Here is a 13,354-nt window from a genome sequence, read left to right as displayed (position 1 = left end):
AAGAAGGTTGCTATGCACTCCCAGTTGATAACATATTCACTTTCATGTTCAAACCGAAGCTATTCTATACATATTTTAAATTACATAACATTTCTGTCCAAAGCGCATGAGCTATTAAAAAGAACCCGGCTCATTCTTGATCTTCCTGTTCAAAACTACAGAGAGAAGCTGGGGGAAGAGGTGAAACTACAACTCCCACAATCCCAACAAGTCGCCGGAATGGGGTCATTCGTAGAGTCCATGGCTGGCTAACATTAAAATTCCAGCGCGGAACGCGAGGCGGCGAGAGCTATTCTTGCACGCGGAGCCTACGCCCATTGTTAAAGGAGCCTGGCTCCCTCTTCCCACAGAGACGTGTCAAGGGGGAAAGTGTGGGATGTGTGCCGCGTCAACGAAGGTATTTGTTACTACTACCTTCCTTCCCCCGGTAGCTGTGCGGATAAAAGAATACGACGTGGTTGTTTCTTCATTCACATTCATCGTGAATGCTTCTTTTAACAACCTGACTCCAGTTTGGTTATCCAACTTAAGAGTTAGTTAATTAATAGTTAACTTAAATATTTATCGTAATAGTTAAACTGTTCAGAGGGAGGTTAATGCAGATTCTGAAGACCCTTAGGATATGTCCAGTTTTTCCATGCAGTTGAACGAGGGTTTGAAATCTGAGGCCAGAGGTAGAGGCTGGTGCATGTTTTGGGCAATAAATACACTTCTACGAAATGCAATTCCTAGAAATCAGTCTTTCTCCACTGTCGAGTTAAAGTGCTATCCACTGGAGTTGGCACAAATCAATATCAGCAATTACTACCCATCTCCCCTGTTGAATTCCTATCCTTCCTTTACTGCCTCTGCTCTGACTGGATTCCTGGTTTGTGAGCTTGCTACTGTATAGGGAAGATGATGAGGTTTCTTTTTGGCTTTGCTGCCCTCCTCCTTTATCATGTCTGCAGCCAGCTGGGAAAAGCTCCACCAGCGGACCAATGAAACACAAATTAGGTGGGTCCCTTTTCAGGACGGTTGACTGCCCCTCCTCCTAAACCCAATTTGGGCATCTCCCAAGTAAAACGGACACACACACACACAAAAAACATGAACAGCTACTAGGGTTGAAACAGCTACAGAAAAGAGGGAAGCAGATCCTGCTGTAGTTGTGCAATTAGGTAGTTTTGTAGCATGTGTTGTGTGCCATCAAGTAAGTGTTGACTCCTGGAGACTGCCTGGACAAGTCCCTGCAGGTTTTTTGGCAACATTTCAGAAGTGGTTTGCCATTGCCTACTTCACAGGGCTGAGAGAGAGTGACTGGCCCAAGGTTACCCAGCTGACTTCATGCCTAAGGCAGGACTAGAACTCAGAGTCTCCTGGTTTTTAGCCTGGTGCCCTAACCACTACACCAAACTGGCTCACTCTTCTGTAAAGCAGGGAAGTGAAACTGACCAGCTGTTGGGTGTGATTGTACCTGACAAACACTCAAAAACTGGCAAATAAGAACAAAGGCCCAGTTCATAATGCCCCTTATTATTATCTAGATTTTGCAATGAGGAAAAGAGGACTGCTACATCCAAAATAACAAATGCATTTTAAAGTGCAGATAAATTAGAATAGGGAAAAACATTCTTGACTTTTCCAAGTGAATGGGAGAGGAGGGTGTCTGCTTTGTCTCCTTGGAGAAAAGTTGGTGTCAGAAATAGGTGAGGGAAGAGACAAGGTGAGTGGACTTAAAATACATACATATATACCCATCATGCTATTCCCTTTCCCTTCTGCAACATTACGCAGAATGCAAAAGTAAAGTGCTAATGGAATGGGCAAAGGCCTGAGAGAAATGGCTGCGGTGGAAGCTGGGGATGGGTGTGCTTATTCCTCCTGACATATCCAGAGCATACTTCTAGTCATAGCCACAAGAGGTCAGCTGACTTTAACTCCAAGGTTTTGGCTTGAGAAGCTATCATTTGACAGTGTCAAAATGAGGGGAGAAATACTACTTTTATACCAATACAACTAATCACTTTCAACTGTCTCACTCATGGGCTGGGGATGAGATAAGGGCAAAGTTGTTGGGCCAGGAGGGAAAATTGAGGTTGTCGGAGTATGTCTGTTCCATGGTTAAATGCAAGTGGGAACAATCTAATATTTTATTTGATTAGTCTCAACCTCCAGTCACCATCATAGATAAGGGAATTTTAATTTCATTTGTGCCTATTCCCTTAAAAGCAGTTTAGCATTATTTGGAATCATTTTAACAACCTGATTGTACATCAGAATGAACTGGTCACTGATAGGTAATCAGTGTACATTAAATGGGCATGCTATTAAGCATTTTGACAAAATCATTTGCCTTCTCCAATGTAGGGAAGCAGAGCTATTGTTGAGAGTTATCTGCACATCTGGGGGAAGGAAAGAGTATGGCAGTTTGCTGGACAGTCATATTTGCTTTGTGGCAATTTTCACATAGGTAGGCAGGATTCAAACATGCAAATATATAATATACAACCTTTCGTGTCTGTGTGGACATGACATGACCATCACTGCGAACCACAGCTTGGCTGCAAGAACACTCGAGAACTCTGGCTAAGAATCCTAGCTGCAAACCTTCCACTGTTTTCCAATGGCTGTCTCACATAAACCTGGTGTAAAGACTGTTTATGGTTAAAATAAATCTGAGGGACAACTTGCAAATAAACTTACCACAAGAGATTCCCTCAGGTTTATTCCAACCAAAAGTAGTCATTGCATCTGGTTGCATGGCTTCCCTGCTGGTACATGAAGCATGGATGGGTGTTTGCAGCCATGGAACTAGGAAGAGGAGTCATCTATCATCACGGAGCTAAACTACATTTGGCAGTTGATGTATCATGTGAATATGCCCAGTGGTTAGGTACCAACAGTGTAATTCCCTTATAAAGAGAACAGTAGAAAACAAAATGGATCATAGGATAAAGATGGAAATGCTGGCTATCAAGTGAAGATTGAGCTATGCACTTGTGGATTGTGAATATGCTAATAACATACAAATAGTGATAGGTCTATATGAATCAAGCTACGTATTGTGCTGACTGGAATAAATAAATGTCATTAAAAAAATGATGCATTATAGATTTAAATTTATAAAATTAAATGTATAAATGTTTTTTTAAAAATTAACAAGGAACAGATCCTTGTTTAAAGCTACAAATAGTTAACTCCTATGTGATAAATTATTGCTTATTATTGTATTTTATGGATTGTCATGGAGAAAATTTATGTGATCACTAAGAGTTGATAGCAACTTAATGGCATATATTGAATCAATGGGTTATTAAATTTAGTGGTGTCTACAGGCTCTCACTGCTTTCACTAGAATAACAAAAAAGTCCTTGGGGCATGTGTGCAGTGTCACAATTCATGTGGAAAAGGAGTAGGACTTGAATTGCAATGTTACTTGCGTCACTGTGACCCCCTTTTGCCCAAGACGCTGCTGGTTATATTCTATATACTATGTTTTCTTTTCTTTCTTTCTTTTTAATGATGTTAACTGCTAGGAGTCCTTGATGACTGCAGCAGAATAACAACTAATATAAAATATATGGATTGGGGGGGTGTCTGGTGTAGCACGTTGTATGAAACATGGTTTTTCGTGAAGCAGATCGTGTAAACTGTGCATTCGAAGGAGCAGGCTTTGAAGCCAAATGATGAAGATTCCCAGCAATCTTGGGCCATCACCCCCCCCCCTCCATTTTAAGACAAGATTTAGATGCTGGCAATTTGCAAATTACTTGATTGGCTAGATGATATATTTCCCTGATGTTGATAAGCAGTGAATGCAGATGTTACTAGAAATTACCTTGAAGTAACCTTGAAGGTCTTTTTTTGTTTATCTTTGGCTGAGAAAGTGTAGCTATAATTCACGCCAGAGGCTTCTAGTGCCTTTTTTATCGGTTTCCTGGTGGGGTCACTGGTAAGAGATATAATGTCCTTTCTCAAGCCAAATAGTTTTCTGTCTAACAAACAAGCAATATAAATGCTTCAACATTGTGGCTAACAAATAATTATGATTTCTAAACACTCATAACCACAGGCTATATTTCCCAGTGAGAATATCATAAAGTCAACAGCAGATGGGAAATTAAATCACAGTAGTAACTTGAGCTTCTATTTTCCTTTTAATGATCAAAGGTTTTAAAGAAGCGGATTTATGTATGCCGCAATAGGTACAATGTGCAGGTCCTAATGCATCTCAGGAAGAATTGCTCAGAAATAATAAGAGAAAAGGACTACAGCCCATGAGTTCTGCTTCTGGAGATCAGTACAGAAAGAAAATGGTAGAATACAGGCACTGTTGGCCAATTCTGTAAAAAAAAAAATGCATTTCTTTTGAGCAGAATACACATGGCACTGGCGCTTGTCTTTTTTTCAGTGTCTTAGATTAAAACTTTACAGGAATGAGCTGTTGTAATTTCTTTGCTCCTCTGCATTTGGACAGCTGTGATTGGCTGCAAGTGAAGCTCCCATTCCCCGCCCCAGCAAAGACTATCTGAGCTGGCTTTCAGTCTGAGGAATAATCTATATGCATACATAACATGGAGACTTCCACAAAGGTGAGAACAAAGTGGGATTATGATATAGCTCAGGAGCTGCCGTGTTGCCGTTGCATTTGTGGAGATTTTTTTCACACACTTTCATACTTCTCTGTTTGAGAGCAGTAGCTGCAACCCTCTGAACAGGCTTGTCTGTGCATAATCTTCTGTCAAAAAGGATATTTCATGGGGGATTTGTCTAAAAAAGTAATAGTGGAGTTAATTCAACTTTAAAGAAGTCAGGATGAAAAGTTACAGTACCATTTTAATAATCTTACTGTTCTGGGTGGCTAAAATCTGATAGCCATTAGTTTTCTATATCTCTTTGCTGCAAGTTAGTGATAGTTTGGTCTTTTGCTGCCCGGGACTGGTAGTCTCTACATCTTAACCTTCAAAAAGGTCTTTAAATTACATACAATTTGAAGTTTGACATTAGTGAGCTTACAATTGCAGCTTTCAACTTTTTTCTTCTTTTTCTTTTTCCTGCAGCCCGTTCTTTACACTTACTTCAGAAGCTCCTGCTCCTGGAGAGTGCGAATTGGTAAGGATAACTATTGAATTCTAGGTATAGGAATACAGTATTGCTAATTTGGAGAGTTTTATTTTTATTTACTGAAATATGACTAATCAACTAATCACTGATTGAGTAAATTACAGAGTGGCAAAGATATAAATGAAAAAGTCACTGTTTTGTGTGGATTGGGAGAGCCTCTTCTTTACGGTGGGATGGAAGTAGAGAACCTGATTCATTACCTGTTAGACTTTCAACTTCAGTTCCAACCAGAATGACTAGTAGCAAAGGCCTTTGGAAGCTGTAGTCCAAAACAGCTGGAGAGCACTGTTAAAAGTTGGGAATGGTATGCAATCTGAATGCAAACTCTTGTATATTCCACATTTTCTCAGCATGTGTAAGCAATGGAGGAGGCGGTATCCCATATTCACAAAATATATAGGCATGCATTCCACGTAAAAATGTTTAACTATGCAATATGTCTTTAAATAGCCCAAAATGTTTGTGATACATACTCCTTTGTTTTAACATATGAAGTCTCCATGCATCAAATGAAGTTGATTCAAGTCCATAAAAGCTTACATTATTGTAAATGTGTTAATCTTTAAAGGGCCATAGCACTTTTTGTGTAGCAGATGAACCCAATTACTCCCTAGAAACTCAAACCTTTCAGAAAGGTTTAGGAGTGGCTGATCCTTTTCTCTTTAAAAGGTGGTCCTTTTTAAAAAAATGAAATTCTGACATTAATTAGAATTGCAGTTTGAGCATAAAAAATAGCACAATCCAGAAGTCTGCAGATACTACATTTTTCCCATATATCCTGGGATTAAAGGCATCCTAGTAAAAGTAAGCTTAAAAGTTATAGAAACTGAAGTACAATAAGCAAGAATGGTTTTAGCTAGCTAGTACGGTTTAGATAACAGAAGCTAATGGAATTTCAAGAATTGATTATTTAAATTACAGGATTTATGGAAAAAGCAGTGACATTTTTTTATTTTGGATTTACATGGCAAAGGAATAAATCTAAAAGCTTTTATTGATTTTATTGTTTATGATGAAAGGCAATTAGTGGAGGATGCAAGAACGGTAAGAGGTTCGGAATGTGAGAACATTTCTTAATACTGTCAAGAGTGGATTTTAATGAAAAAAGTTAAATAGTGAACAGAAGTTAAAGAAATAAAAGTGGAAGAAGAAATGCAGGAAGGGAAAATACACGTCTTGTGTGAAAAACTGTTAGATTACTCTTCTACCAGACTAAATGGAAAGTGGATGTAAGGAAAGAGGATGTGGAAGATTTTTGGAACCCAGTAAAAAAAAATGTATTACCAAGTGCCACAAACTCATGCAGAGGTACACAAATGGGAATTGTGAAAAAGATGCTTGATGGAATGATGAAATGAAAAAGAATATAAGAGAATAATTGTTTCATATATAACAATGAAAGATACCAAATAAGTGTGTACACTTAGAAAAAGATAGCTGCGAAAAATATTGTCAAAGTGAGCCAGGAGGGGCTAAGATTGTGTCTTTTCTCCCATAGCACCTGCCCTATAGAACATTCTTCTTCCAGAAATTAGGATGGCCCTGAACCTGCCGCCCTTTCACAAGGCCTGGGGCCCTAAGTGTGTGAAGGGTCACATCTCCTGGTTGTGCAAGCAACTGTTGACTGTGATACATGATGGAAATGAAGCTTGTGTAAGAAGAAAGAGAATGCTCAGTGAATGGTTCAACATTAAACAGAAAGTAAACATTGGGGCATTCATTTAATATTTAATATTATAGCCTTGCACTGCAGAAAAGTGAGGCCAGATGTCCATGAGACAGTGGTAGATTGTAGCATGCATGCAAAAGTCCCCAGGTTTTAGTCATTGGACTCCATCCATCCATCCATCCATCACATTTATATAGCTGCCCATCTCACAAAAAAGTGACTCTGGGTAGTGTACAATAAAAGTATAAAACAGTAATATAAAAACAATTAACAAATCCAGAGAATGAAAAAAATTGATTAAAAGGCAAAGTGAGGGCAGCAGATATTATCAGCATTGGAGCCACCTCAGCAACTCACTGGTCCCTTGGGGTCCCCAGGCCCAATGGCATAACCAAATTGAGGGAATCTGAAAGATTAACAGGGATGGAGCCAACCTCACTTCAGGAGGGATGATGTTGCATAAGGCAAGTGCCATGGCAGAAAAGGCCCGTCTCCTGGGTCTCGCCAAATGTAGCTCCTTGGCAGACAAAACCTGCAGCATACCTGGTCAATGTATTGAGCAAAATAAGCCAATAGTCTGATTGAGCTGTGAAATTGCTATACCATATAGCCAGTTTACAAGTCAACCTGTATATATTTTGTGCCTTTGAGTTAGTCTTGACTGCTGATGACTGCCTGGACTAGTCCCTGCAGTTTTCTTGGCAAGATTTTTTAAGTGTTTTGCCATTGCCTTCTTCCTAGGGCTGAGAGAGAGTGACTGACCCAAAGTCAATCAACTGGCTTTGTGCCTAAAACAGGACTAGAGTTCACAGTCTCCCAATGCCTGGCTTGGTGCCTTAAGAACTACCCCAAACTGGGTCATATTAAATATGTCACATTTAACTTTTGTATTTTGCTCAATATATTTTTTATTGATGTTTCTTAATAAAAAGTGCTTTTAATCTGTTATCAGTGTACCTTCTGGTGGAGCATGCCAGAAAATATATTACAAACAAACAAATGCTTATGATAGCATTACAAGATGTTTCAGGTTTGTAAGTACAAAGATGAAATAATGCAGATTCAGCATTTTTAAAAGGTGTGAGATAATGAAAGAAAAAAGTCAACATGAGACTTTGGTCTAGATATAACCTAGTTCCTGTGCTAGCTGGGAATTATGCAAATTTAAGTTCCAACATATCTGGAAGGAAAACATAGGGACAGATGGATTTAGGCCATAACCTTCAGGGCAAATTAGGCATGATATCAGCATTTACATTTGATCTTGCACATATTTGCCTGTTCGTACATAAAGTCAGGTATTTATTTTACAGTTTTTGTAACTTGCCCCATTCATAGGGACTGTAATAATAATAGGCACCGAAACCTACAATGGTATTGAGAGGAAAAGCCACAACCCAAGATATATGCCGTAAGATAATCAGCTCAGATTGAAAGCATGACAGAATAAAGTTGTTTGAACTGCCTTATGGAACGCTAGGAGGGAGGTAGGCTGCATGAACCTCTGCAGGTAAAGAGGTCCATAAGTTGGGGCCACAGCTGAAAAGGACAGCCTTCTCATCCATGTCCTCCTAACCTAGGGAGTGGGACTTGAAGCAGATTCTCTTTTTGGACAGGCTGATTCAGTCTTGGCAAGGCAGTGTCTAACAAAGACTAACTTTTATTTAAGACACTGCACATGGATTAAGCAGAATTGAATTGCTCTCCTTCTCCATGGAGGGCTAGTGGCAGCTACTGGCATCTTTGATCAGTTGTCAGAGGCCAAGCATTTCAGCTGATGCTGATCATGAGATAACTTGTAAAAACAGGCTAGGTCTGGGAGCTGCCCATTATTTATCTGATGATTAATCACTAAAGTCCAGTGTGTAAAAAAAGGCAATATGTAACCAGAAGCTTATTTTTTCAGGACATTCCTCAGTCTGGAATCAACCCTACCCAGTCTTTGATGGTGTAGGCATTTTTTTTCCCAGCCTTGATTTGCTTCAGTCACTGGAGTGGGATGGCGATGGGGGAAAGAGACCAACAGGACAGAATGTCACCTCATCTATGTTTTGTTATAAGAATAAGACATGCTATCCCATTCTGTACTTGATGGGTGAACAGGGCAAACACTCTGTTCACATATTGAGGCACACAGTCATTTGTCTCTTAGTAATATAAATGTAGCCTTTACAGTTTTGTAAAACATGGGTTATTCAAGAAACTGGCCTGGCACAAATAATGGTTCATTGAATAACTGTCGTTAAGTAAACTGTGCTTAGTATGGGGTGCAGATCAGCTCATTATCAAGAACTGCTATCTTTCAGTTTGGCCAACTGCTAAGAATGGGAAACAACTATTATTGATTTAATCATTGTACAGTCCATTTTATTCAGAAACAAAGTACTGGTTTTCATTGCTATAGATTTGTTAAGAATTCTTGCAATATTATTTTACTGATTTTGTGTGATTATAATTTAGAAAATATCACAGAGAAGTTTAAAAATCTAAACAACTCAATATTACAGCAGTAACTGTATTCAATTTTCTCTTGGTAGCATTGGCTCTAAAGGGAATCGCCTATGAACAAGTATCCATAAATCTTGTGAAGGATGGAGGGCAGCAGGTAAGGAAATCCCTATTACTATGGTCATTGACCAAAAAAACCCCAGTATGTAACAAACCTGGAACCAATCCAGTAAGGACAGTCTTAGCTGTAAAACATGACTAGACAAAATATTATAAAACCAGAAAACAGTAAAAGCAACATACAATTAATATGAAAACGATGTAAATGTAATAATATAAAAATGAAGTTTAAAAAAAAGCTACAGTAATTAGAATGATTAAAAAATACAGAATATGAAAAGGCATATGGCTAACTTAAACAAGTTTAGCAAATCACAAAATTATAAAACTGCTATAAAGCAAAAGAGGAAAATGACATCAATTATTATCAATTTGCAGATTATTATCAGTTTGTTCTATTCAAGTTATATAAACAATGTAACAGAATTTAGAGATATGTTTAAAAACTAAGGCACTCTGATCTGACAGCAGGTAATTGAAAACATTGTAGTCTGATAGCAAAAAATCAGAAGGAACATGGTAACACCTTTTACTACTAACAAATTTTAATTAAAAAATTAATAAAATGTGTTAGTTGGAAAAGGTGCTACCGGCGTCGTCCTGATTTTCTTTAGGTAATTGAAGATAAAACAGATCTGAATGTCCTGGGAAATTGACTATGAGAGGGAGAGATCCAGTGTTCTCAAATATCATTATACATTCTACAGTACAAAAGAAAATGAGGTTGGATTTCAATATCCCCTTCCATGGGGGCAGGTTCTTCCCTTGGCCAGTTTCCTGAGAAGCAGACTCATTTTATCCATGGCAATTTTGTTATTTAAGAATCTACTGTCTCCTGTAAGATCTCAAGTTCTTTAAAGAGGATCAAAATGAACCTTCCCAATGTGCTTCTGAGCAGTTCAAAGGGAATTTAGGAAGAAGTTAATTATTCTTCTTTGAGGCATCTGGCCAACCACTGTGAGAAGGAAGATACCAGATGGGGTTTGGTCTAATCCAGCACCACTCTTCTTCTGATCTTAATCAGAAGCCTGTTTTTTGCTCATTATAATCAGTAGTGCAAGGTAGACGTTCTCCTGCGGTGCTTTTCAATAACTAAGTTCTTTAACTGGGTCAGGAATCAAAATCAGTGATATTCCATTCTTGGTTGATTGTTTCATGCTGATGGCACAGGGCCTTCTCCCCTAGTAGGTTATATCCTGAAGACCATCTCAAAGGGAGCAGGAGGTGAAAAGGGGGTTCCTGGTTTTGTGTGTGTGTCTGTGTGCATGCATAAGATAAGGATATGAAAAAGATGGCCCGCTTACATCCTTTTTGTGCCTCCCCAGTAGGTAGGATCAACCTTTAAGTCCTTCCTGGCACTTGGGGGAGATTTTTTGCAAATATTAAGAAATAAAATGGGAGTCTAAAGTTCCATGGGTACTTAAGGCACCTGTTCCTTATCATTCCCAAAACTATTCCCCCAAATTGACTCCTGGACCCGCCCATTTTTTTAAAATGTGGCTTCTAAAACTTGATATTCTGTTCAAAACATGGTGCTAGAGGGAATGAAATTATACATATATGGCTTATGGAGTGATAGCTTATTTGCAGTTCTTTTGTGTGTGTGTATTTCCCTGAGGATTACAGCTTGCCTTCTGTGAAATGGATATTTTGTTCTGCTTTTCAAAGGCAAGTATGTGATTTGTCTTTGAAAGCAAATTGATCTGGCATTTGGAGTTCAGAACCCATTTCTTGTCCACCAGTCAAATTAGTCACCCTGATCCTCATCACTTTACTTTTTATGATAGATTTTTGTTATTTATGATGCCCAGTGTAGTTGCTATTGGTCAATGGGTAAAATGCTTCATTACAGGAAGGGTAACAAGAACCACAACACTCAAAATTAGAAATGTAATGGTATATGTAACTAGTATGTGTATCTGTATCTGTGCATGGTATGTGAATGTTGCATTACAACAGGAATGTTTGAGGGTCTAGTATTATGGTTGAAGCAGGTGGCAGCTGTGTCTGGACTAGGAAGTTGTAAAACATCTCAGGAGAAAGCAACACAACCACTTCAGTGTTGTCAGCAAGAAAATTACATGGAGCGTTTATGAACTCACCAGGAATTGAGCTTGTCTTGAGGGAGTCTTTATCTTTCCATGGAGAATGCAGTAGAATATATGTATCAGTGGATTTCAGTGTATGGAGGATACTGTGTGCAAGTGTGATCCTGAAAGGGGAGACATTTAGTTTTATGAATGGAGTGACAAGACTATACCTCATACTCCCCTAAACTCTCATCTTTGGAAGAACTTCCTTGAACAGAAAGTTTTGATGTGCTAGGTTTAAGTTGAAGAATCCAAGGGCCTGAGAAATTATCTTGTCTCTCCAGATGACTTCAGACTTTCAAGCAGTGAATCCAATGCAGCAAGTCCCTGCCATCAAAATCAATGGCATCACCCTCTCCCAATCTGTAAGTAAGCAATTTCTGTTAATTAATTACTTGATTCTGTTGGCTACACTGAGGACTTTGTACTCCATGCAAGATTGCAGTTTTTTGACAGGAAGGTTATCTTAGCCATATGAATAAATTCTTTGCTAATGTTGTTTGAAAATCTCATCCAATTTCGTATGGTTTCCAGTATGAGTCAAAAGATTCCACATTGATGGTTTCCAGAAATGGAATTTGTGTTTTAGAATGAGTTCATATGACACCATAGGTAATGATACAGTTTGTAACTTACTGTGAATCTAGCAACTATGGTTGGAAACCATGATTGAATGGCAACATGTGGCTCCCAGCAAGCATTTTGCAGCCACTAGAGTATTCCCTGATTATAGGGCTGAATTGGGGGGGGGGGGGAAGCACTAATTTTAGTGGTGCAGTTTTTCCTGCTGTTGGTTTTTTCCCTCAAATGTAAGGGCAAAGTGCATTTTCCTAATTTAACCTGCCCCCCACCCAAACAAAAGCCGAACATTTTTACCTACTTACTCTGGTGATGTCATTGCATCAGAGGTACTGTCCTTGAGCCCATGGAAGCCAAGGCACAAATATGGAGCTTTTTAGAAATGCACTCCCTATTGGTAGAAATCTGCCCAACAAATGTAGGCCCTTTTTCGATGGCTCAGATAAAGTGCTCTCCACCCATCCTTCAGCCAGCAAGAAAACTAAACCAACATAAAATATGCTGTCCCTCCTGCCAATACTTATACTTCCTTTGTAGCCTCTATTTTGGATTGCTATTGGTTTACTGCTTTGTTTTTGTTGCCCTTCACATTTCTGAACATCATCAGCCAGCAGGAAACCATTAACCAGTCACAATATTATTGTGATTGACAGATATTTTAACAGATGGCTCCGCCTGCAGTTTTAGACTTCTGTCAAAGCCTGTTAGCATTCCCAAGCCTGCTGGAAAGCTGATCCAGGAGGTGGGTGTTGCCCTGTAACCTGCAAGGAGCTGTCTAATTTCACTAGTTATCTTCCTCAGCATAATGATCGTCCGCTTGGTGGGCTTGTTTTGACATGGGTTCCAGTACTAATGTTAAACCCACAGCCCAAATAAGCTTACAGGCCTGCAGCTGAGCCAGGGGGCAGGGTAAGGGCTATCTGGTGAAACAGGATTTATTGTTTTAGTGGGCAGCCCCATTGCTGATCATCTGTTTGGCAGGCTTGCTTTGAGCAGAAGACAGCTAATCTATAAGGAGAGCTGATGGTAAAATAAGAGAAGCTTTACTGCTACTCCCTATGTGCTAATCAGGTTCTCCCACTGCTGCCCAGTAAGCAGTAAAGCCTCCATTGCTTTACTTGGTCGATCAGCTGCCCAGCAGAATGATGGAACTCTGTGACAAAGGAAGAGTGGTGGCTGTCTCGGAATCCACAAGCTGTCACCTTTACCATTATACTCCTTCATGCTGCTTGTTCAACAGCAGCTAGAAACTATACCCTGCTTTTCCCCCCAAGGAGGAAAAAAAAAGAATGTGGCCCGTGGAGGGTATCCTGAATCCCAGAGGAAAGGGTATGCACAGCAC

At 39.3% G+C, this 13,354-nt stretch overlaps 1 protein-coding gene across 2 annotated transcripts in view; it reads left to right on the top strand.

Annotated features, from left to right (window-relative positions):
- The first annotated feature begins 241 nt into the window (after positions 1 to 241).
- GSTZ1 (glutathione S-transferase zeta 1) overlaps positions 242 to 13,354 on the top strand; it is a 39,238-nt gene continuing 26,125 nt past the window's right edge. The window contains exons 1-4 of one of the 2 annotated variants that reach the window (XM_088145283.1): positions 242 to 397; positions 5,043 to 5,094; positions 9,313 to 9,380; positions 11,718 to 11,798. In XM_088145283.1, coding sequence (XP_088001409.1) covers positions 377 to 397; positions 5,043 to 5,094; positions 9,313 to 9,380; positions 11,718 to 11,798 — 222 coding nt within the window. In that variant the 5' untranslated portion in view covers positions 242 to 376. Of the gene's footprint in view, positions 398 to 4,445; positions 4,575 to 5,042; positions 5,095 to 9,312; positions 9,381 to 11,717; positions 11,799 to 13,354 lie in introns of those variants that run through there. The other variant, XM_088145282.1, reaches the window with a different exon arrangement.

This window comes from Python bivittatus, unplaced genomic scaffold (genome assembly GCF_059951505.1).
Source record: "Python bivittatus isolate LINGU-HERP-01145 unplaced genomic scaffold, Pbiv_v1 ctg000480_np1212, whole genome shotgun sequence".
NCBI classification, from domain to species: Eukaryota; Metazoa; Chordata; class Lepidosauria; order Squamata; family Pythonidae; genus Python; species Python bivittatus.
The sequence above is the reverse complement of the archived record's forward strand: the minus strand, read 5'-3'. Positions and strand labels throughout refer to the sequence as shown.